Genomic DNA, 22429 nt, shown 5'->3' with positions numbered 1-22429 from the left:
GGGGGCATGGGAGAAGGGGGGAAGAGGGGGCCGGGGTCGGGAGAGGCTGCGAGCCCCTTGCAGCCCCCGCCGGGGTCGGCAGCGCGCTCCGCCCGGGCTGCACGGGGGAGGATGCGGGTCGGGGGGCTCCGCTTTGTCTCCCCGCCCGCGGGGCCGGGGTCGGCGGCCGTGGGAGGGCGGGAGGAGGAGCGCGGCCCGCCCCCGCCGCCGCCCTACAAAAGGGGACGGGCGGGCGGCGGAGCGGCGTGTGCCGCCGGGCAGGGCTGGGGACACGGACACGGACACGGACAGGGACAGGCAGGGCAGGGGCCGGGCAGGGCGCAGCGGGCGGCGCTCCGCTCCCCTCCGCAGCGTTGTCCCGGCGGGGCCCCGCGGCCGCCCTGTCCCGTCCCGTTCCCGTCCCATCCCGTCCCGTCCCGTCCTATCCTGTCCCGTCCCATCCCTCTCCACCGCCGCCGGGACCATGCGGCGGGCGCGGGCGCTGCGCCGCCGCGGAGCGCTGCTCGCCTGCCTCTCCTTGGGGACGCTGCTGGCCCTCGCCGACGCCAAGGGTGCCTTCTACCCCCCCGCCGCCCCCCTGCCCTTCGGCGGCAGGTACAGCCTCTACACGGCCGGCTCCAGCCCGCAGCTCGGCCCCGGCAAGCCCGTGGGCAAGCACAAGTAAGCCACCCCCGGCCGCGGCCGCGCAACCCGTCCGGAGCGCACCGGGAGCGCCCGGGCACCGAGCCGGTCTCCGTCGGGCATCCTTTACCGGGAACAGAGCGCGGCCATAGGCACCGGCCGCGCGTCTGGGCTCTGCGGGCAGCATCCCCCGGGGACGGGCTGCCGCGGTACCCAAACCCCGGTGCCGACCATGGGAACCTTCCCCAGGGCTCGCCCGCGGGCATCCCTGCCTGGGAGTCCCCGGGTACCGGCCGCGGCATCCCTTGCTCCCTATCATCGGCCAGGTACTGAGCAAGGGCTCACAGCGCAGCAGTGTCCGAATGTCTCAGTGCCCCCCTCCATCTAGAGGAGGCTTCGGGAGTTGTATTTCCAGCAGGGAACGGGCTGCGTGCGGTGGGGACACGTGCGCTGCGGGACGGGGCAGGGGGAGGTGGGGACGGGGGTGCCCGTGTGTGGTTTTGGGGTAGGTGCATGTACCTGCTCTGCGTGCCATCGGCGCGGGGGAGCAGGGGGTGGTGATGTACGGGAGGGGAGGATGGCAGTGCACAGACCTACGTGTGGAAACAGCTTGGTTTGAGGGGAATTGCTTGTAAAATGCATACATGCTGGAGTTTAAATACGTTTTCAAGAAACCTGGAAGGCTCAGGCAGTGAGGAATGTGGGTTTTACACAAACTGTAGACTTTTTCCGTTCAGTTGCATAAGCGCTGTTACACTGGGGGCGGAGAGGGGGGTTTTGCTTCCCTCTCTGCTTGTTTGCTAGGGCAGTTTCTGCCGGGCTCCTTTGAAAGAGGGAGGATGTGGGCTTACAAACAAGCTGAAATGAACAAAGTAACACTAGGGATGAACAATACTGGCAGTGCCAGTGACAGCTTTCAAAAACCCATAACATTTTCCAGCTGCTCACTCTAAAAACATCAGGCTGGAGCTATAAAACTGCTTGCCACAGGTGTCTGAGAAGGGAAGGGGTTCTGAGAGGGAGAGTGAGCCAGAACCACACTAACCTGAGCAGTCAGGGTAGGCAGGGTTTATTAGCAGTGGCTAGTAGATCCGCCTGCATTGGCTGCTAGCTAACTTAGAGGCAGCTGGTGGTGTTTGTAAGCAGGTCCTGGATTTATGGATAGATGGTGATCCTAAATTTCCACATACACACATGAACTCCCTTGCCTCCAGCTGAGAGAAGTGGCTGGCCTTCCTTCCCTGTGGTCCTGTGCACGGATGAATGACTAACTTGTGGAGGAGCAGGGAGCAGCACAGGGCTCTGCTCATGCTCTGAGCCTGGCAGCCCCTTGCCAGGGCAGAGCTGCTCAGGTCTGGGCAGGCTGGAAATGCCAGTGGTGTGCCCATCCCAGGGGTCAGAGAGGGCCCTCGGTGAGGGGCTGGGGTGGATGTGCTGCTGCAGCTCCTGGCGGGAGCAAGTGGGATGTGCTGGGGGTGTGGGATCAGGGGATCCCTGCTGGAAGGGAGCAGAGAGAGACTTGGAGGAAGAATGGCCCTGCTCACACCTTGCTGCTTCACAGAGAGAGCTGCTGCCCATGGTGGGCTGTTGGAGGTCGTGTAGCCTCTGCATGGGGGCTCTGGGAGGCAGCTGGGGCTGCTGCAGGTCTGCTGCCTGGTCACAGGCTGGGATGCAGTCAGAGTTCCCTGGCATGGCCATCTCATGGCCTGTGGAGAGCAGCCTCGGGGCTGAGCACAGAAACGAGCTGCAGGGCCTCATCCCAGCTCTCATGGGCTTGCTGTGAGGGTCTGGATGATGTTGAGACACTTCTGGCAGGTGGAGGTACAGGAAAGGGACTGTGACTGTCAGGATGGAGCAGAGGGGTTTGGTAAGAAGGGCTATGGTGTCTCCTGTTTGAGTGAGTGTGTGTGCATGCACAGCCCTCCCCCAGCCTCCCCACTATGTCAGGGGCCAGAGCAGCAGGACTTTGGCTCGCCCTGAGTGGGGAAAGGTCGATGAAGGAGGGACAAGCACTGATGGCAAACAGGTGAAGACAAAGGGTGTTCCCTACCCATCCACACCAAGCCCCCAGCTGGCACAGGGGCAGCCACGTCCTCCCGCCTCACTGAGCACCTCTCTGCACCTGCAGCTTGCGCTGGCCCATCTGCTCCATCCCGCTGACCTCCTGCCTCAGCTCTGCTCTGCTCCGTGGGCCTGTGCCCTCCTCTCCTCCCGCTCTGCCGTCTGCCACATCCCCCTGCCTTTAATCCCTGCCTCCTCACACATCCCTGCTGTCTCTGCCCTTGTGGACCAAGTCCATCTGCTCCTGCCAGCAGGTCTGCCTTCAGCTGGAGCAGCCTTGGCCTCCATCTGTCCTACAGCAGTCCTGCATCCTTCCCACATGCTGCCTTCCTCCCAGCCAGCTTATCCTCAGCGCCTGGCTGTGCTGCTTGGCTCAGGAAAGCTGACTGGTACCTGTGGCACCCAGCTGCAAGGGGATGGCAGGAGGGAAGAGGCTCTCAGTACTCACTGTCCCAGAGATCTGAGGGGGTTTCCAGCCTCCATCACAGTTCTGCTCTGTGTCCCTGCCTCCATGATGGGGGGACCCACGGTGCTGCAGCCCTGCAGAGCAGCTTCTCCTCTCTGTGCCTTGTCTGTGGCAGCATCCACAGCAAGGGCTGAAGGCTTTGGCTTGGCCCCTGCACTGGCAGCACTCCAGGAGCTGCAGCAGGACAGACCACCCTGCCAGGCACTGCTGGAGCTATTTCTGGGATCCTATTCCTACAACTGCTGCTGCTGGGATTCTGATTGTCCTCACAGTCCATGCTGTGCCGAGCACAGCCCAGCTCTGGGGACACCATCAGCACTGGTGACAGCATGGCTGTGACTGACACTCCTGCAGCATGGTTGTGATGCCGCTCCCCAGCATCTGCCCAAGCTGGGGGGCTCCTTCCAGCTCCTGCCCCCCGAGCTCGCTGGCAGTGTCTGGACAGGGGTGACAGTGTCTCTCTGTGTTTCCCCAGGAGCTACTGTGCCTATGTGGTGCAGCGCAACGTGACGTGCACGCTGCAGGACGGGGCCGAGAGCTACGTCAAGGCTGAGTACCACAAGTGCAGCTGGGGACCCAAGTGCCCAGGAAAAGTGCTGTGAGTATGGGGGACACTGAGGCATGGCTCCCTTCCCCTCCCAAAGAGCTTTATCTCCTGTGCCACCTTTCTGACCATGACCCCCACTTTCCAGAGGGCAGTGAAAGGGGCTGAAGGGCTTTTCCTGGACATGCCAGTCAGTGGCAGGGCAGTGGTGTTGGGAGGAGGCAAGGTGGGATCTGTCAGGAGGGAGAGGGAGCTCTATCCCTCCTCAGAAACTGTCAGGGGAGGTTTAGATTGGATGTCAGAAGAAGGTTTTCATCCAGATGTCAGCTGAGCACTGGAAAAGGCTCCTCAGGGAAGTTGGTCATGGCACCAAGCCTGACAGAGTGGAAGAAGCATTTGGACAATGCTCTCGGGCACATGGTGTGACTTTTGGGGATGTTCTGTGCAGTTGCAGGGCACAATGATCCTTATGGGTCCCTTCAAACTCAGGATATTCAATGATTCAGAAATAGATGTGTAAGTCATGGGAAGTGGGGAGGTGCCTGTGCAGGTGTGTAGGAAAGCAGTTTGTCACGGACCTGCAATGTGGCACAATGATGGCAGCTCTGTGAGAACCTGGCTGAGAGGATGAGGACATGGAGCCTGTGGCTGGGGATGGCTCAGTGCTTCCTGCTCCAGGACAATACTTACAAAACTCTGCCACCTCGTCAGTGCTGGAGGGAAACACTTTACTGTGCCACAGCTGGAGCCGCCGCTGGTGCAGGGGCTTTGTGCTTCACCACCCTCCAGGGATGCTGCTCCATGTGGAAAAGCTCCTCTCCTGCATCCTCCCCAGGCTGGAGGAGTGGAGCAGAGCTGAGCACAGAGGAAAACTGGGATGAGAGAAGTTTTTGTCAGAGCCTAGTACCCATCCTGTGGCAGCTGGCTGGGACTCTCCATGCTCCGTGGTGCCATGGGCCCTGCTTGCATTCTCTCCTGGCAGAGATGGCAGCTGGACCCACTCACTCACTTGTTCTTCCCACCACAAGTGGTTTAGCAGCATTTGGGGACTTCAGGACATCCTGCAGCTGCTGGTACCCATGGAGGAGATCTCCAAAGCCTCTCCCATCTCCATGATGCCCTCTTTGTCTCCTTCAAACAAAACCAGGGTGAAACCAAGGTGTTTTCTGAGAGCAGATGACCCACAGCTGAATTTTCTGCAGAGCCTCAGATGCTGCATCCATGGACAACAGGGAAACATGGATTTTCCACCTGCTGGGGCCATCAGTGAATGTTTGTGCAGCTGGCTGCAAATACTTCCCCTTGCTGCTGTTTGGAGCAGGGGTCGAAAGATTTGGAGGTGCCCAAGGCTTTGAGCTGCTCTGCAGAGGCTGGGATGACACAGAGGAGGTGCTGGGATGACACAGAGAAGGTGCTCTCCTTGTGGATGCCACCCTCCTCCTTTCTTCACCCCCTGACAGTGGCTGGAGCAGCGATCTCCCATGGTACATCCGGGCAGGTTTCTACACTCTACAACAGAAGGAAAGATCATTGAAACTCAGCAGCATCTGTGAAGAGGAGTAACAAGAAGAGCTTGTTTTGAAACTGTCCCTTTGGGAAATTGATGTTGAGAAATTCTGAAGAGATTCAAAGAGCAGAGGCTTTGGGTTTGGTTTATCCCCCTGCCCTGTGGTGTGTATGGAGGTGGCTGTATGTCTCTGGGAATCGTGTGGAAGCAGCTCTGCCAGGGGCTGCAGCCTGGGCTGGGGACACTGTGGATTCAGACAAGGACATGGATGGCAGGGACTCAGCCCCACGTGCTGCCCTGACTGATGGATTAGTGCCTTCTGCAGCCCCTCTGCAGCACGGATGGCTGTGCTGCTCCTCCAACACCTTCTGCTGAACATGAAGAACAAGAGGCTGATGGTGCTTGTTGTCGCAAAACAGCAAACTTCAGGATTTTCAGGCCCTGGTAAATTCAGATTGGATATTTCCAGGAGGCAGGCTTAAAGCATTGGTACCTAGAGGTGGTGAGAAAAGTGCCATGTTCAGCCCTGTACAGCTCAGCTCAGCTGCTGGGCAACACGAGTGCCAGCAGGGCCCTGCTCCATCTCTGCTACCTCACAGGACAGCAGGGAGCAGCTGGATCCTCCCCATCCAGAGTGAGAGCAGAGGGGGAAGCTGTGAAGTGAACTTGCACACTGTGTGCTGGGTATGGGAGGATCAATGCTGTAGTACCCAAATTCATGATGGAGACACTTCCCAGGGCATCCCAGCTGGGGCAGGAGGCAGGTAAGGAGCCATCCCTCTGTGCACATCACAGCATCAGCCTGGAGACCCTTACCAGCTAGCCCAAGCCCCTTTAGGCTTCCCAGCAAACTGATGCCCTCCACACAGAGAGAAAACACCTTTTCAAAGGTATTTCAACCCTCATGGGGACTTCCATACAGGATTACAGTTGAGAAGAGGATTTTTTTGATCCTACTAGGAAATTCTGTAGGTCAGTTCAAAGTGCAAACCACTTTTACAAGCAGTCCACTTCCCTCTTGGAAGTGATGTGAGCTTGCAGGGCTTTTGAAATCAGTTCCATCATTTCATCTTGTGCTCTGCTGGCCAGAAGTTGCCAAACAGTGGTCACCTATCAGGCCAGAGACTGCAGCAATACACTTAGAGCTGCAGTTCTAAATCAACACAGTGTCTCAGGTTAAAAAATACTCGACCAAAACCCCACCATAATGCTGCACTGAGCTATGGTGCAGCAAGAGCTCTTGGAGAAGATGGGCCATGGACTGTACGTGCAGCACAATGATTTCAGCCAGACTTCCCCATGTTCCCAGATCTCCCACATCCAACAGGACTGTGACCCTGCTCTGTTGCTTGATTTTGAGGTTGCTTCTCTAAACTGTCTTTTCTCTCTCTCCCTCCCCTCTCCTGGCAAGGTACCGCACCTTCTTCAGGCCCAAATACAAGATTGGATACAAGACAGTGACCGAGCTGTCCTGGAGGTGCTGCCCAGGCTTCATGGGAGAAGGGTGCCATGACAGCCCGACAGACCAGCCTGGCCTTCTGCCCCAGCATCCCAGCCCTAAAATGCCCCCTGGGCAAAAGATGTTTCCAATGCCCAGACTTCCTCCCTATCCCAAAAGCCACCCTGACCTGTTTCCAGGACCAAAGAAGAATCAATATGGTGAGATCCTCCTCCTGCGTTATGTCCCCAGGTCACCACACCATTGTCATGCACTCGAACCTGCAGGTTCTCTCTGTTCCAGTGCAGAGCAAGAATCTGTCAAAAATTCATTGGGTGACATGTTTTCCATCGGAGTCCTCACATTTGATTGCTTTGAGGACCAGTTGCTTTTTAAATCTTGTTTCTTTCAAAACATGCAGCTTCAAAATTGCCTTTCCTCATTGACTTAAAGCATTTTCCCATTAATTATGGGGTTGATAGGGGGCACCTCAAGATGAAGCTCTCCTGGGCTGTTATCATCACCTGCTGTTGAACTTGGGGACAGAGGGCTGGATCCCAAGAGGAAAGAGGGTTTCCTGATAGCTTAAGGAGAGACGTGGGCTCAGATTTTGCTGAAATGCCAATAACAGAGGGCAGGACACAAGGTTATTATAGGAAAGGACTCAAAGGAGGGAAGTTAAAGGAGCACCAGCCCTCACTGTGCCCTCTCTATTTCTTTCCCTGTGCAGGCAGGAAGCTGCCTGGCCTCTTTGGGGACCGCCTGGATCGGCTGGAGGAGGAGGTGAGGCGCCTGTCCCAGTCCTACGACAGCCTACACACCATGGTGAGCGGGCTGGGGGACCGCCTGCGCTTGGCCATCCAGGAGGACACCACCAAGATGATCGGCTCCCTAATGAACAGCCCGGGCACGCCAGACTCATCCGTGGGCTTCGGCATCATTCCCGATGGCCTGGTGGATGTGGCAGACAAAGCTGACATGGCCACATACCCTCCCGTAGGGGACATCCTGACCAAAGTGACCGAGGTGAGCGATGTGCTGAAAACCAAGGCAGATCTGCTGCACGAGGTCCGGGGCATGGTCCTGGACCATGACGGGCAGATCAAGCACCTGCTGGAATCCGCCCGGCCCTCGCCCCTCACCTCCATCGACCTGCTGGAGGAGTATGTGGACACCAGGCTGAGCAGCCTGCGTGGAGAGCTGCTGGATGGCTTTGAGAAGAAGCTGGGCAAGATCCAGACCACGTGTGATTTCCGCATCCAAGAGGTGCGGCAGCAGTGCGAGGAGGAGAAAGCCGCCAACCTGCGGCTGCAGCAGACGCTGGATGGGAAGGAGCTGGAGATCAAGAAAGAGATCTCTCAGCTGGAGACCCAGATCCAAGGGCTGACGGTGGTGGAAAGCTGCTGCAGCAACCTGGACTACCTCACCGATCGCATGAACATCCTTGAGAAAGGCCTTCACAGCATCTCCGAGTCCCAGAAGAACCTGCACTCACGCCTGGATGGAGAAATCTCCACTGCCACCCTAGGAAACCTCTTTGAAGGGCGCTTCGAGGACCTGGAAGCCAGGCTCAATGCTACAGAGAGGGAAACGGGGAGCTGCTGCTCTGGTATAGAGGACAGCATGAAAGGCACAGTGGTGGCAGAGGTGGATGGCATGAGAACTGCCTTTGAAGACAAAATGCAGACCCTGGAGGACAGATTCATGACCATAGTGGGGGAGCTGAACAATGTCAGTTCTCCCATGGGCATGGATGGAGCAGTGGTGCCTGTGCTGGAAGGGGAGCTTGCCAGCATGAGGAAACGGACAGATGAGACACTGGAGGCGTTGCAGAATCGCCTCATCACCCTGGAGAGCACCTGCTCCTTGGGCTGCACCTCTGCCTCCAAAGACGTGGAGACCTTTCGGACAGAGATTGAGGACTGCCAGAACAAGAACCAGGACCTGCTCCTCCGGATGGACAGCAATTACGACCTCCTGCGCAAGCTAAACGCCACCATCCTGGAGATCCAGCGGCGAATCGAGGAGGAAGCATCAGGGGCTTTGCAAGGGGAGATCACCTTGCTGAAGATCAACCTGAATACTGTGAGCAAGTCTCTGACAGGGCTCAAGGACTCCGTTTCCCAGTACTCGGACACCGTGACACATGTCAACTCCTCACTAGATGAGCACGAGCGGAAGATTGAGGATGAGGTCCACTCCATCCAGGAGAAAGTCAACGACCAAGGTTCCCAGCTTTTCTTCAGCAACCGCCGTGTCCTGAACCTCAAGGGAGACCTGGAGCGACTCAAAGCCAGGATTGTCAGCGACCTGAGCTCCTGCAAGAACGTGGCCCATGGCCTGCAGCAGGAGGTCTCTCAGTTCGACGAGCGGGTGGCGCGGGTGGAGAGCGCCTGCGGCAGGCTGGGGGCCGTCACCGGCAGCCTGGACGACATCAGGGAGGAACTGGAGAAACACACGGGCAGTCTGTGGGACTATATGGACCACATGAATGGGACACTGGCTGCCCACTCTCAGGAAATAACAGGACTGAAGGACAACTTGCTTGACTGCCAAGCCAAGGTCTCTGAGCTGGCGGAGCAGGTCGGCCACTTGGAGGAGAAGGCGGAGAGAAGGCAGCACTAGCTACACTGTCATGCCATGTGTCTTCCTTCTCCTGCTGTGAAGGACAGGATTAAATTATATCACACAGACTCACTCCAATGTGACAACAGTTCTTGGGATAATTTTTTTATGAAAAGCTGCTACATTTTTTTTCCCCTTAATCTTGTTGGTCCCACTTCTTCTTAACTCCACTGTGCTGGTGCTCCCCTCCTGATGCTCAGCAACTGTCCTGACCCTGGCACAGCAGTGTCACTGCCTCCTGGCTGGGGATGTTGCTTTGGATCCTGGGCTGATGACCCCAGAAGGACAATTCAAGAGTAAGCTGGAGGCAGAAACATTATTTTTTCATTTTATTTTTGTGGATTTATCATTTCTTGAAGAATAAACCCCTGTAGTTATCAGCTGAGGAATAGTTTCTCTGACCTAAAGACCACCTGCATCTTAATCCAGAGACTGAGCAGAGCCAGGGCTCCTTGCAGGGAACAAAACTCACCACAGGAATTGTAGATTTCAAAGAACACACGTATTCACACGTCCCTCCGGGAACTGGCTTCCCTTCCCCGAGATGGCAGCCCTCCTTGTGTATGGTAAATCCATTTATAATGCTCCCTCCTCCATGCAGATGCATATGCCTTATGGAGCATATGAGGGTGTGCATTAGGAAAACACATATGCATATATGTATATATATGGTATGTGTATGTATATTTTTGAATGATTCTGTGTCATGGTGCTCATCTGATTCCAGTTTCCTACTGCTGCCCTCATGTCCTTTGCCATATTCCAAAGACCCACACCGAGTACCTAAAAGCTGTGGCAGCAGTGTTTGGAGAGAGCCCCATGGTTCTGGGGGCTGCTGTGCTTTGCAATCCCACTTTGCTGGACTCTCTGGTTACACCTGGGACTGACATGATGGTTATGGAAAACACGCGTCTTCCCTGAGGAGAGGTGTGTCCATAGGTCTCTGCAGAGACCAAGCTGGGCACAGAGCAGTCCTGTCCTCCAGCTCTGGCTCTCCTGTTTTATTGCTTAAGCTGTGAACTCCATCATCTCATCCCAGGCAGGAGAGTTCCAGCTGCGGCAGGGTGTGGAGCAGTGTAGAGTGCAGCAGTGGAGGAGCAGGAGCCTGCGTCCTCCTCATGCTCTTCTGATCCCACTGGGATGCCAGTAGCGCTGGGACCAACACCGATGTGGAACAAGGCAGGCCATCTGTGAGAACACCTCTGGAGGCCTGTCCTCATCTCAGAATGAAAAACCCACATCATTTACCCAGCTTGACTCTGGTTTCCCAGAGGAATAGGCAGGCTGGAAAACATTGTCCATGTTCCTGAGCTGCTCCAGCCTTCTCCTACAGAGCTGTTGCACACAGAATCCACCTCTCCCTAGGAGCCCACCATGAGCACCCTCCGCTGATCTGCCAGTGGAGACTTCATTACTAGGATGAGGAGGAAATTAGAGCCTCCATCCAAGTAACTCTGGCACTTTATAGAAGAGGAACATACTTTTCTCTCAGCATTGTAGCTCATGAACCCTCCCAAACCAGCCAGCCTTTGGCTCTCACGCAGTGCCTGTCACCCTCAGCAGGCTGTCCCTGCTCATCACCATCATTCCCTCCTTGATCCCCCCTGACTGCATGAAGGAGCAGCTCTGTGCTCTGACTAGCACAAATCAGCAGCTGCTCCCAGCAGAGATGCATCTGCACACCTTTTGTCCCCCAGAAAATCTGGGTGAGCTCCCTTAAGCATGCTTCCAGTTTAGGGAGGACCACAGGGATCACTGAGTCCAGTAGCCACACCATGTTCCCCTGAGGCAGTAAAAGCTCAGTCCCCTTCCAGAGGAGCACAAGCTGTGGGAGCATAGAGAGGACACATTTCCCCCTCACCACTTGCCCACCCCGGCCAGGTGCTCACAGCACCAGAATTCTCTCTCACTGCTCTGGGCGTTGCTGGTTTGGAGCTACCCTCCAGCTGCTGAGACACTTCTCCAGCTGAGGAACAACCTCCTGCTGCCTTTGGGCATCCTGCAAAACAGGCTCTTAGACAACAGAACTTATTTTTTCCTCCAGCCTAAGGAAGGAGTCTCAAGGCAACCCTAAGTACTTTGTGATGGGCCAGGGGAGCCCTCGCCCTGCAGGGGGAGCATCCTGCCTAAGCCCCTTTTCCATCCCCTCACAGCAGGGAGAAAACCAAAGAGAAAACCAAGCCAAGGGCCAGGCTACCCGTTCCCCAGCCAGGGCTGGGTTAGAGTGGGTGAACAGGAACAGCTTCCCCTGAAAAGAGGGAGCCAGAACTGGCCATAACAAAACTAGGACAAGGAAGAAGTCTGACCTTCCGGAAAATGGTGCTATGTTTGGACTATTCCTGACTAGTCACTTGAAGCTATGGACAGTTTGTTATTTCAGTTCTCAGCTATTCATGTTTAAAAAATGAAAGGAACTTTGTACAAAATGGGCATTTTTTAAAAATTGCTTGCAGAGTAAGGAAATGCTGCCCATGGGGTTGTGCTTGCATGGGCAGCTTTCTGAAGCAGTTGATAACTGATCCTGTTAAAAGACTGTGTTCTATTGTTTTTTAAACCATGTCTATTTGTTCAGATTTTAAAAGCTGAAAAACTATTTGTACTGGAAAGGAAAAAAATAAAGTATTTCTTGCTGAGGTTTCCAGGATCAGAATGACTTGTATGGCTTCCAGAAGTGGCAGACAAGATGACACACACACACGGGTCAGGGAGGGAGAAGGTAGATGCCAGACTGGAGGAAGGAGCCCAGCAGTGCTTCTGCTTATGTTTTACTTTGTAACCTCCCAAGAGAGAGTTGGGGATGCTCAGCCTGGAGAAGAGAGGGCTATGGGGCGGCCTCACTGCAACTGTGCAGGACTTGAAGGGTCTCTTAGGAAAGATGGGGACAGAGTGTTCAACAGGGCCTGTGGTGGGAGGAGAAGGGGGGATGGCTTTCAGCTGCAGGAGGTCAATTTAGGTTGTATCTTAGAAAACTGGTATTTTACACTAAGGGTGGTGAGGCACAGGCCCAGGCTGTGCACAGAGGCTGTGAATGCCCCATCCCTAGGAACATCCATGGCCAGGCTGGATGAGGCTCCTAGCAACCTGGTCTTGATAGAAGCAGATCCCATCACCCCCAGGACCCACTTGGTAGGATGCTTGAATAAGACCAATCACATTTTAGAAAGGACTTGGAGCCTGGCTCCCACTTCTGTGCACAGGGCTGCAGCACACAAGAGACAGCCTTGATTAAGGCACTATTTATTATTGGGTTTTGTTCAGAACACTCAAAACCCCAGCATCTTCCATCAACCTTTACAAGTTGGTGGGCAGTTTCAGCTACCAAACTGCAGGTAGCTGGACTGTCTGGAACACTGGTCATACCAAAGGTGGTAACAGCTATATCAGAGGCTCATCAACAAATACAACAGTGAACAACCACCACCTTTAAAAAAGAGCCAGGCTTTAGAGGAGCTACAAACACCAGAAGAGACCCAACTTTCAGGAAATTGTGTTTAGCAACTGGAGTTTTTATAGAGTCAGAACTCTCTCTTACCCCCTTAGGCTTCCTCTAAGGGGTGTCATGACCTCTATTACAAGTGCAAAATCCCAAGCAGCAAACAGGGAGGATGAGGTGCATCTGGAGCATTTAGTCCTGGCAAAGGACATGCAGGAGACTCTGGGTCAGGTCTCCACAGGGATGGGGTTAGGGCGAGCCATTCAAGTCATCATCAGGCAGTGGAGGTCTCCAGTAGGCAAAGTGGCTGCGCTCTGAGGACACCAGAGCAGCGCTCTCCCTCTGTCCCACAGGAGGGAAGAAGACCTCCACCAGCTCCGACAGCTCCTCATACCTGTGGGGGTAAGAAAGAAGTTACATTGGGGTCATTGGGTGTTTGTTTGATGCTTCTTTGCATCAAAGCTGGGTCATCCCGAAGATGCAGAGGAATAAACACTTTGCTTACGTTGACTTTTGGTTCTTTGAGAGCTCTTGGATCAGCTCTCCTTTAGGGTTTACTGTGAATATGCGGCTCTCTGGCAGCCCCACTTGCTTGTAAGCGTAGACATCCTGCCCAAGGAAGGCCAGCATGGCATGAGAGCTGCAGGAAGGCACCACCACCCAGCCTGAGCCCTCCCTGCACACCTGGAGACACACTTACATTGGGCCTGTTCCCAAAACCTGCGTAGAAGGGAAACTTTGTAGCAAACAGTTTTCGGATGTCTGTCAAGCAGGGGACCTTGAACACCTCTGGGTTCTTCTCAATCACCTCCCTGCAGCACAAGAGACACATTCACAATGGCATCAGCTGGCCAGGACTATGGGCACCAAAGCTGTCAGGGGCTCAGGGAAGTGATTTGAAGGGTAAGGGGTTTTGTGCATCAGAAGCTCCACTGTGAAGCTCCAGCAAGGTCAGGCAGCTCCCCTGCTGCCTCCCACGAAAGGCATTGTGCACCAAGGAGGGCAGAGCAGTTTAAGGCCAGGACAACCCTCAGGGTCAAGCTGGGGAAGGAGGTGCTGTCCCCAGCGATACAGGAAGTGCAGGAAAAAGTAGTACCTGTGGAAGGCAGACAAGAGGCTACTGGGGGAAAGCAGCATGGGGCCCATGGGGAGGCCACAGCCTTGCTCATTGACCCATTTGAGGTAGCCTTTGGTGATGTGGGCCATGCCAATAGCCCTGGCCGAGCAGTAGAGGAACTTGTAGCCATTCCTAGAGAGAACACAGGGAGCCACTCTGAGCTGTGGCTTGGGCAAGGCATTCTCCTGCTCTGAGGAGAAAGAGGTAGCCCAGTACCTGGCCTAAGACCAAATCTTATTGCAGTAAGCAAGGTGGCTCCACAAAGAACATGAATCCCTTATCTGGAAACCCCGACTAATCCCAATCCTCACCTGCCTCACACTGGGAGCCCCTGCACCACCCTCCATGCTCGTCCCAGCAGCCACACACACACCCAGCCCAGCTGCACAGCCCCCATTGGTGCTCAGCACCCTCACACAGCACTTTTATCCCACAGCGCTGCCTGTCAATTGTGGAGGGCTGTACCCAGCCCTTGCAGACGCCCGGGCGGGGGACAGCTCGGCAGAGGTGGCACCGGGTGGCCAAAGGCAGCCGAGGTGCCGGTCGGGTCCCTGCAATGCCCAGGAGTGCATCCCTCCCATGCTCCTCCCGGGGCCACAAGGAGACATCCACGGGCCTACAGTGCCTCTCAGTGGCCACAGGAGCCAGGCACCAAGCTAGAGGCTCTGCAGAGACTCATTGCTGGTGTCACCACTTGCAGGTGAGTCCCCTGGGCTGTGGGAAGCGATCGCTGGGTGCCCAGAGAGGTACCAGCACCGCGGTGCTGGGGACCCCCGTGCCACCTCTCTCAGGTGTGACCTTAGGTGGTCTTGTCTCCTCTGCTATTCAGCTATATGTCCCCAGCAAAGCCTCCTCTGACACACACTCCTTCCAGGGAAGGTAATGCCAGCATCTGCTCCCAGGGGACCCTCTGCTTTCACCCCTCAACATCGTGTAGGCAGCGCAGCCAGCATCAGCCACCACTGACAGCAGATCTGGGCCTGCATCAGCGAGTAAGAAGCCCTGACTCTGACTCAATCAGCTTCCCACTTCCCCTTGAACTCAGCTGACCTAATACCTACTCGTGGATTTTGTGGAAGAGTTTAACAATCCCAGGATGAGTCCAATCTTTACCCAGTTGTGGCAAGATCTGTCCAAGAGCATCGGATCTCAAAGGAAAGGAGGCTGGGTTAGTGTCATCCAACGTGGTGACTGTCCACCCCCACCCCAGTCGCGTTTGTGCTCCCTTCTCCTGCTTATGCAAGCCTTTAAAGGAGACTTTCCCCTAACAGGGGAAAACAAGGATTTGGGGTGGGAGAAAATCCTTTTACTTGGTGATGGTGCCATCGATGTCTGAGATCACCACTTTTTCGTTCCAGTTCCACAGGTAGATGGTGGCCTCACAGCGGCACGTACCCTGGTACTGAGTTGTCACGCTGAATGCCACCTCATTGGGACCATCCTGCAGATTCAACTTTCCCTGGGGCAGAGGGGCACCAAAAGTGTTACACCAGCACCAGTTCACACCACTCCAAGGCTTGCCAGAGACAAAACTGCCACCCAGCCAGGCCAGAGATGCCAAGACTCTACAGGGTGGCCAACAAGGGCAAAATATTTGGATGTCCTATGAAAAGATGAGGTCAGGAGTAGAGAAATCCCTGTTTAAGGGTTGTCTCACCCCTACACACATGGACAGTGAAGATGGAGGAATAAATACATACAATTTGTTCAGAGGAGAGCCGTAGGGTTTTCCTGAAGGTGGGCAGAGTTTTCTCAGCGGGAGCTTCCACTTCCAACATGTCCCCAGGGTGCTGGGGTTCACTGTCATTGGGTGACTCCTGTTCCTCCTGCCTACACAAAGAAGAGAAGGGGTCAGCCAGAGTCTTAAAAAAGCTTTCTACCCTCTTTTATTAGGCAAACTTAAGAATAATTAGTCACATAGGAGAACAGGAGTATCCAGACTCCAGAAGATGGCCTGGGAGGGAGGCACTCACCTCTGCTGAACAAGGTCACGCCACAGTGTTCCCAGGCTGGTTTTCTCTGTCCTTGGCTGCTGCTGCAGGCAGAGAGGGGTGTGCTGGTTCTGGTTAATTTTCTTTACAGTGACTGGTATGGAGCTGTGTTCTGGATTTGGGCTCAACACAGTGTTGGATAACAGAGCTGTTTCTGTTATTGCTGAGCAGTGCTTGCACAGAGCTAAGAGCAAGAGCATGGGCTGCTTTGCTTGTCTTCCAGTTGGAACAGAATGCCAAAAGAGGTATTACTGCAGTCCCTGCCTTCACAGGGACACTGCTGATGGAAGAGGAAGCACAGCCTGATGCTGTGGTGGGGCAGGGAGACCAGCAAGCACATATGGTGCCCAGGGACCTGGCATGACAGGTACACAGCAGGAGGTCTCACCACTACAAGCTCCACATTACTGCATTACCAGGTGCTGCTCTGCTGCTCAGGCATTAACAGACCAAAGGGGACAGGTAGCAACCTTAAGAAGTCACCTCATCAGGTCCTGGATGTCCTCATAGTCAACCTCAGGCCATTCCCCAGACCCTGCTCCCACCCTGGCCAGCCAGCAGAATGATGTCTGTCCCCTGGGGACATGGCTGTCATACCCACTGCTGCAAACACACCTCCTCTGTTGGGAATTCTCTCCTCCTCCAGGAGAACCAGTATCTTCTGTCTTTCTTGGGCATCTTCTCCTTCACCAGTTCATCGATGATGCTCTGTGAACATGGCAGAATATGGGATGAGGTCATTCCTCAGCCCAAGCCCTGCTGAAAATCATAGCCAGTAAATGTGTTGTACCACTGACCTCAGGAATGTTCCTCTGGAAAGCCTGCAGGGCCAGGACTATGGGACCAGCCACTTCCCAGTTGTAATACCTGGAAAAAGCAAGAGGGATGAGTACATTACCATCCTGCAGCATGGGCAGGTCCCACAACTACTTTGGTACAATCATGCTCTGGGATGGAGTCACATTCCTACAGGAGGGTTTCCACAGGGACAAAGGGGCCATGCTGTCCATTGTGGGATGAAGCAGCAGGAAGAGTAGGCCACTCACTTCTTGTTGATCATTATCACCAGGTTTGGGTCACTGATGAGCCTTGGATTCTCAGCAAACTGTTGGTAGGAGACTATGTGTTCTGTGAACTTTTCTGGTGGGATAGAGGCTGTGTCATGCCATTGGAGGATAGAAAGGATTTCAGGGCTGGAGATTGCCCCTCTCCTCCTACCTACCATGAGAGATCTGTTGCTCCCTGAGGCCCCCACACAGTGACAGAGCAACTGTGGGCATCGAGTCAGAGTCCATGGGGCTGTTGGCAGGCAAGGTGGATGGCAGCTGGACACACAGAGGGTTGCTGGAGTCTGTCACAGAACTCCAACTCTGTTCTGTGTCACTGCCAGCAAGGGAGGAAATGGAGTGACATCAGAGAATAGCTTTAAACAATGCCTCCATCCTTTGTGCCAGGGAATTGCTCAAAAATGTCTGAGCTTGGCCAGCTGGGGCAACTCATACCTCTGAGCCAAATAGAGAGCCACTGGCTTCTTGCTCGGATCAGAGAAGTCTTCCAGATAAATGGCTCTGGGACCCAAGTGAGGACTTCTTTTGATGGATCCTCAATGCATAGACAGAAGAGAGAGAGCTTAGTTGAATCACCTTTCCAATCACCCCAGCATTTATCAAGAAAACCAACAGCATTTTCCTCACATCCATGTACCATACAAACAGGGCAGACATTGTCCTACTGGAGAAACTGCAATAAGTCAACAGCAACAGAAGTGCCTCAAGACACTTGCACTAGCATGATCCTTAAATACACTGTGAAGGAGGGCACAGAAATGCTTCTCTATGATTTTCCCTGACTTGGCAAGCTCAGGATGAAGACACAAGTCAGGCCAGGTGCTGTCTGACACTTGAAATTCAGATATGGCCTGTACTGCTGAAAAATCTTTTAAGTATGCAAAAGCAGAGACATTGAAGGATGGACTTCAGGGAAAATAAGGCACAAAAGCCTTCCTGGGAGCTGGGTGGTCACTGAAAGGTGGACACCTAAGGCATGTCTCTTCAAAGCAAAGGAGCTGGTAGCACACAGAGAAGGCAAAGCAAACACACCACACCTGGAAGTCATGGAATTACACTGAAGGGACAACCCAGGGACTCATCTGAGTCAGACACATCTGCAGGCTCAAGCACCACTTCAATTAGCACCAGTGACCCTCTCACCTTGCATCCTCTGCCTCTCCAGCTGGGACGTGGGGCTTTCTGAGCCTGTCTGCCTTGGAGCAGTGGCTCCCTCAAAGTGCTCCACACCTGGCTGAACCTCTGGCACAACATTCACATCTCCCTTCTGTTTCTCTTGTGGGACTGAGGAGGCCCCCAAAAATCTCTTTACCCTAACAGCACGGAGGATGTCCTTCAGCCTGGAGATGCTGTTCCCAGCCTGGGATGCAAGTGTTGGCTCAGTTGCAGAGGCAGACAAGGAATGGGGCATGTCCTGAGGTTCTGCTGGGCTTGAATCCCTTCCTGGATGTTCAGAGGTGGCAACAAGAGGAGTTGCCTCATGCACTGGCACCCGTGTTGCAGAGCTGGTGGTTGCTGCAGCAGCAGTGATCTTTGTGGACTTGGCTGGTTTAACTTTCACCAATTTATTCACCTCAAGGGAACCAGAAGAACAGGTTTGAGGGTGGGAAGTTGCCCAAAGCATCACACAGAAGAGGACAACTTCCCTAAGGCTGCCTGGCCACAGCCTCCTCTGTTTTCTGCAGGTCTTTTGGACACCCATTCCCAGCAAAAGAGCAAGAGCAGAGACTTACCTGAGGGAGCCTTCCCCAGGTCCACTTCATGCGGGATTCAGCCCCTAGAGAAAAGCTTTCCCGTGGTTTGATCTCCAGTTCAGAATCACTTCTGGGAGAAGACTGATGGCTTGGCATGAAGCTGCAGGAAGATAAGGTGATGTGGGGCCTCACCTACACTGCATCCCCATGCTCTCCTATCAGTGCAAGACATTTAGGGCCAAGAACCCTGTAAGGCTGGTTTCCTATAAAGTCACTTCTACCCTATAAGATTGTCACTCCTAAAGGACCAAGATTTATGGAAGCTGAGGGCCAAGGAAGCAAAGTGCTATGCCAGCAGTTGCCCAGAGCAGCTCATCAGCAGACAGCCCTGTGCACACAGGCTTCTCACATCTGTGACCACAGCCACAAGTGTCCCTTGCGGTCTCTGAGCTTTTCTCCAGCCACAGAAAGTCAAGCTAGGAGAACTCTCCTCTCCTCACACCTCCAAGTCACTTTTCCATACCTCCTTCTCTGCCATGGGGCATATGCCCTGTCCTCACCAGAGCTGAGCAGAACACCTTGGCTCTGCCTGTTACCTTTTCCCTTCGAGCCTCTCCCCGTCGGAGTATGGGTGTATCTCTTGGGGCTGCAAGGACCCAGTTACTTCAAGGCGATCAGCAAAGGACGAACGTGCTGCATCACTGCAAAGGAGGAAAGAGAGGGAACTTGTGCTGCATCACTGCAAAGGAGGAAAGAGAGGGAACTTGTGCTACTCTCAAGCAGCAGCCTCCTCTCCAGAGAGCTGGTAATGCCCAGTTTCACCATTCCCCCTGGCCTTTTACTCCACAGGAGACTGGGCTCCAACTTGCAAACACTTTCCCCCTGTGTCAGTACTGCTAGGCATCACCAAATGAACCCACAGGCTTGACCTACTGCATAACCCTGCCCAGACCAAGCAGCTCACCTTGGGGCTGGCAGCTCTTTTTTGATCTCATCACTGCTGTCAGAATCCGAGTCCAACATCTCCTTCTTCCTGGGCCTTCTCCTGCGTCGCCTCCTCTTGCGCAGGATCACTCCAGCTCTGGAGACCTCCAGCCCATAGGAGGGTTGAACAACATCCTGTGAGTCCCAGTCCTTGCAAATGGGGGACGTGCAGAGGAAGAAGGGGATGCTGTCCTGGAACAGGGATGGGGCAGAGCCCATTAGCTCCCTCCAGCACACTCCTTTTCAGCCTAGCGCTCCTTCTCTCTATGAAGCATACTATGAAACAGCACACTCAACACCACCAAACCCTCAGCTCGGGTGATTTTGTGGCCTGGCCTAAAAGGAAAGGATTTGTACCTACCACATGTGAATAAAAGAATATTAGGGTGATCCAGACACAAGCTAAAGACATCCTTAACATGGGCAAGGAGAGACAGGCAGAAGATGGCACCACAAGACCAGAATTAGCAAGGCTGCAAATGGGATTTGACTCCAGAGCCCTTTCCTACTTCCAAACCCAGCCCAAGCCAGCAGTGACCACAAGTATGCCTGAGAGAAGAGCTGCCAGGATTTCTGGAAGCCACAGCTAGTCTCATCCCACTTCCCATTGGAGCAGGCAGCCTGCCACAGCATCTGTCTCATTCTCATCCCTGCCACAAGATCCCCTGAGAGGCCAAGCTCCAAGATATCCACCTGTCTGGCCAGCAGCCATGCCCATTGATGGAGACCAATCTGGGATGCAGATATTTGGTCTAATACTCCCTCAGGGTGCTCCACCACATGGGTTGCAAGGTCCTTTGAGCAGGAACCTTTCCAGACACAGAAAACATCAGATGGGACAACGGAGTCACTCTGGGGAAGAACAGCATTCCAAACCTGGTCATTCTAACTCAACACTGCACTTCCAGGGAGTCACACCAGGACACAGACATGCAGCACCTCCTCATAACCAACCTTATGCTCCTCCATCTCCTCGACAAAGAAGGCCTCTCCATTGTCTCCCAGCTTCATGCGCAGGTCCACAGGCTCTCCGTTGATTTCAATGTCAACCTAGCAAGAGACAGAAGCAGCCTGTCCATCTGAGCCCCCTCATCCACTGGAGCACAAGGGCACTTCCAGATGGAGGGGATGGGTTGAGGTTGCTCACAGGGCTGACAGCTACACAGCCTTTGAGGAAAGGGACCTCTCCCAATTTTCCTGGAGAGCACATTCCTCCCTGGAAATGGATGGGCTCCATTTGGGGGCATCCCCTCAAAAACTTGGCAACCCTTCCTGTGGACTCCCATTCCCCTCAAACAAAGTTTTTCCATAACCTGTGAGTTATAGAAGATCCTGGGTCTGGAGACACTGGGAAGGAAGTGTAGCCCCAGGGCAGGCACCACTTACCACCTTCTCCTTGGAGTGCAGCACCCCCAGCTTCCCAAAGCGCACATGAAATGGGGAGCACTTGAAGGAGTTGTCGGGCTGCCTCACCACGATCACATCGATGCAGCCCGACAGGTTGGTGGGGTTCAGATCATGGTACAGATTCTTCACCGTGACAAAGACGTTCTCAGCCAGGTTCCCCACATAGTTCATGGTTTGAACACTGCAAGTGAGAGACACGAATAGACCTAGGTAGGAGAAGAGAACTGCAGCAACTAAAGGCAATGTGAGTTTAGTGTAGGAGAGTCATGCCATGGCTGCAACACAGCCCCATCATGGGGACAGGTAAGCCTCTAGAGAAATTGAGGCAAACACCTGAGGGCTTTGATGAAGATCAGCCAGGGCCTCTGTGGGCACCAGAAAACAGGACAGAAGCCAGAGCATGAGTTATTGCATCCAGCATGGAGGACAGATGTCCTTGCCATTGGGATACACCATCGCATTTCCTCCTTGAGAGGGCAAATAACAACCTCACAGCAACACTGCAGTCAAGCTGTCAACATCCCATTCAAACAAGAATTGGGCTGGCAGGAGACCTCCTGTCCTGCACTATCCTTAGAAATTCCCAAACAACTTATGGCAGAGAGGTGGGAAGTCCGAGCTGCTCCATACACCACACACTCACTTCCAATAAAGTCCAAATCTAACATTTGCCACTCAGAAGGAAAGGCATCCCACTTAGGCATTGCAGAAATGGCCAGACATGGCTCCTGTACAAGCCAGAACTCCTGTGCTGGGCAGCACGGCCAGGTGACGGTGTGGTGTCCCCAGGGACTCTCAGCACAGCACCCAGTGCACGCTCATCCAAAGGGCAGCTGGGGGAAATTGGTTCCTTACCCAAAGGGATGATGACAAGCATGTGCCACGCCACAAGCCCTCTGCCCCTGCAGGTATCCAGCCTCTCTGATCCGTTTTGCATAAACTCAGCCCTGTCCCATTCCCAGACACCCCTCCTGGAAGGCAGTCTGAGCAGGCTGATGTGGTTCCTGCTCCATGCCCTGTCCCCCACCTCTCCCTGGCAGCCAGGAGCAAGCCCAAATCCCAGATCCTCTCTGGAGGATGACAGCAGGGAAGTGCTAGCCAGCTCCCGAAGCTTCGGTGGTTCCATCAGCTCTGCTGTGAGCGGGGCTCAGATCACGGGGCCTCTCATCAACCTGCTGAGCCCAGCTTTCCCAGGCATTGCTGCCGGGGCAGGCAGCCCTCCAGCTGCTTTCCCTGCCTTGCCAGAAGACCTGGCAGCAAACGGGAGACAGCTCCTCTCTGCACATGGGGGCAGATTTGGAGAGGAGGAATGATCAGACTGACCTGGATGCTCCCTGGGCAACACTTACGAGCTTCCAGTTGAGATATACACTGACACAGACCTGAAAAGTGCATAGGGAAAGTCCTGGGCAGAGAAATCCCATAGGATTTGGGGTGTGCGCTTGGAAATTATCCCCAGATATGATGGACTGAG

General features: G+C 54.4%; 2 protein-coding genes across 2 annotated transcripts; one reads left to right on the top strand and one right to left on the bottom strand.

Annotated features, from left to right (window-relative positions):
• Positions 1-417: 417 nt before the first annotated feature.
• Positions 418-9262, top strand: EMILIN3 (elastin microfibril interfacer 3). The gene is made up of 4 exons (XM_041419316.1): positions 418-660; positions 3624-3746; positions 6611-6858; positions 7368-9262. Exons 1-4 carry the CDS (start codon positions 464-466, stop codon positions 9260-9262), a joined length of 2463 nt encoding a protein of 820 aa, XP_041275250.1. The 5' UTR covers positions 418-463.
• Positions 9263-12944: 3682 nt separating this feature from the next.
• On the bottom strand, positions 12945-21153 carry LPIN3 (lipin 3). The gene is made up of 19 exons (XM_041419209.1): positions 20935-21153; positions 20503-20598; positions 19529-19740; positions 19161-19265; positions 18604-18724; positions 18014-18443; positions 17306-17405; positions 17026-17186; positions 16850-16943; positions 16601-16670; positions 16417-16511; positions 15805-15847; positions 15513-15638; positions 15123-15271; positions 14874-14960; positions 13792-13944; positions 13396-13507; positions 13201-13304; positions 12945-13089 (listed from the first exon to the last, which is right to left on the bottom strand). The coding sequence occupies exons 1-19, from the start codon at positions 21124-21126 to the stop codon at positions 12945-12947; spliced, it is 2595 nt and encodes an 864-aa protein (XP_041275143.1). The 5' UTR covers positions 21127-21153.
• Between the last annotated feature and the right edge of the window lie 1276 nt (positions 21154-22429).

Source organism: Onychostruthus taczanowskii, unplaced genomic scaffold (genome assembly GCF_017590055.1).
Source record: "Onychostruthus taczanowskii isolate IOZ18803 unplaced genomic scaffold, ASM1759005v1 scaffold60, whole genome shotgun sequence".
NCBI classification, from domain to species: Eukaryota; Metazoa; Chordata; class Aves; order Passeriformes; family Passeridae; genus Onychostruthus; species Onychostruthus taczanowskii.
This window is presented reverse-complemented; position numbering and strand designations above follow the sequence as displayed.

What these genes read in the sequence shown, in the direction of transcription:
- EMILIN3 (XM_041419316.1), top strand. Translation starts at nt 464, where the DNA reads ATGCGGCGGGCGCGGGCGCTGCGCCGCCGCGGAGCGCTGCTCGCCTGC. An exon ending in AAGTGCCCAGGAAAAGTGCT is followed by an intron (nt 3,747 to 6,610) that starts GTGAGTATGGGG and finishes TCTCCTGGCAAG; the next exon opens with GTACCGCACCTTCTTCAGGC. An exon ending in ACCAAAGAAGAATCAATATG is followed by an intron (nt 6,859 to 7,367) that starts GTGAGATCCTCC and finishes TTCCCTGTGCAG; the next exon opens with GCAGGAAGCTGCCTGGCCTC.
- LPIN3 (XM_041419209.1), bottom strand. Translation starts at nt 21,126, where the DNA reads ATGAACTATGTGGGGAACCTGGCTGAGAACGTCTTTGTCACGGTGAAG. An exon ending in AAAGAGCTGCCAGCCCCAAG is followed by an intron (nt 19,266 to 19,528) that starts GTGAGCTGCTTG and finishes CCTCCTTTGCAG; the next exon opens with TGATGCAGCACGTTCGTCCT. An exon ending in GGCTCTCCTCTGAACAAATT is followed by an intron (nt 15,272 to 15,512) that starts GTATGTATTTAT and finishes CCTCTGCCCCAG; the next exon opens with GGAAAGTTGAATCTGCAGGA.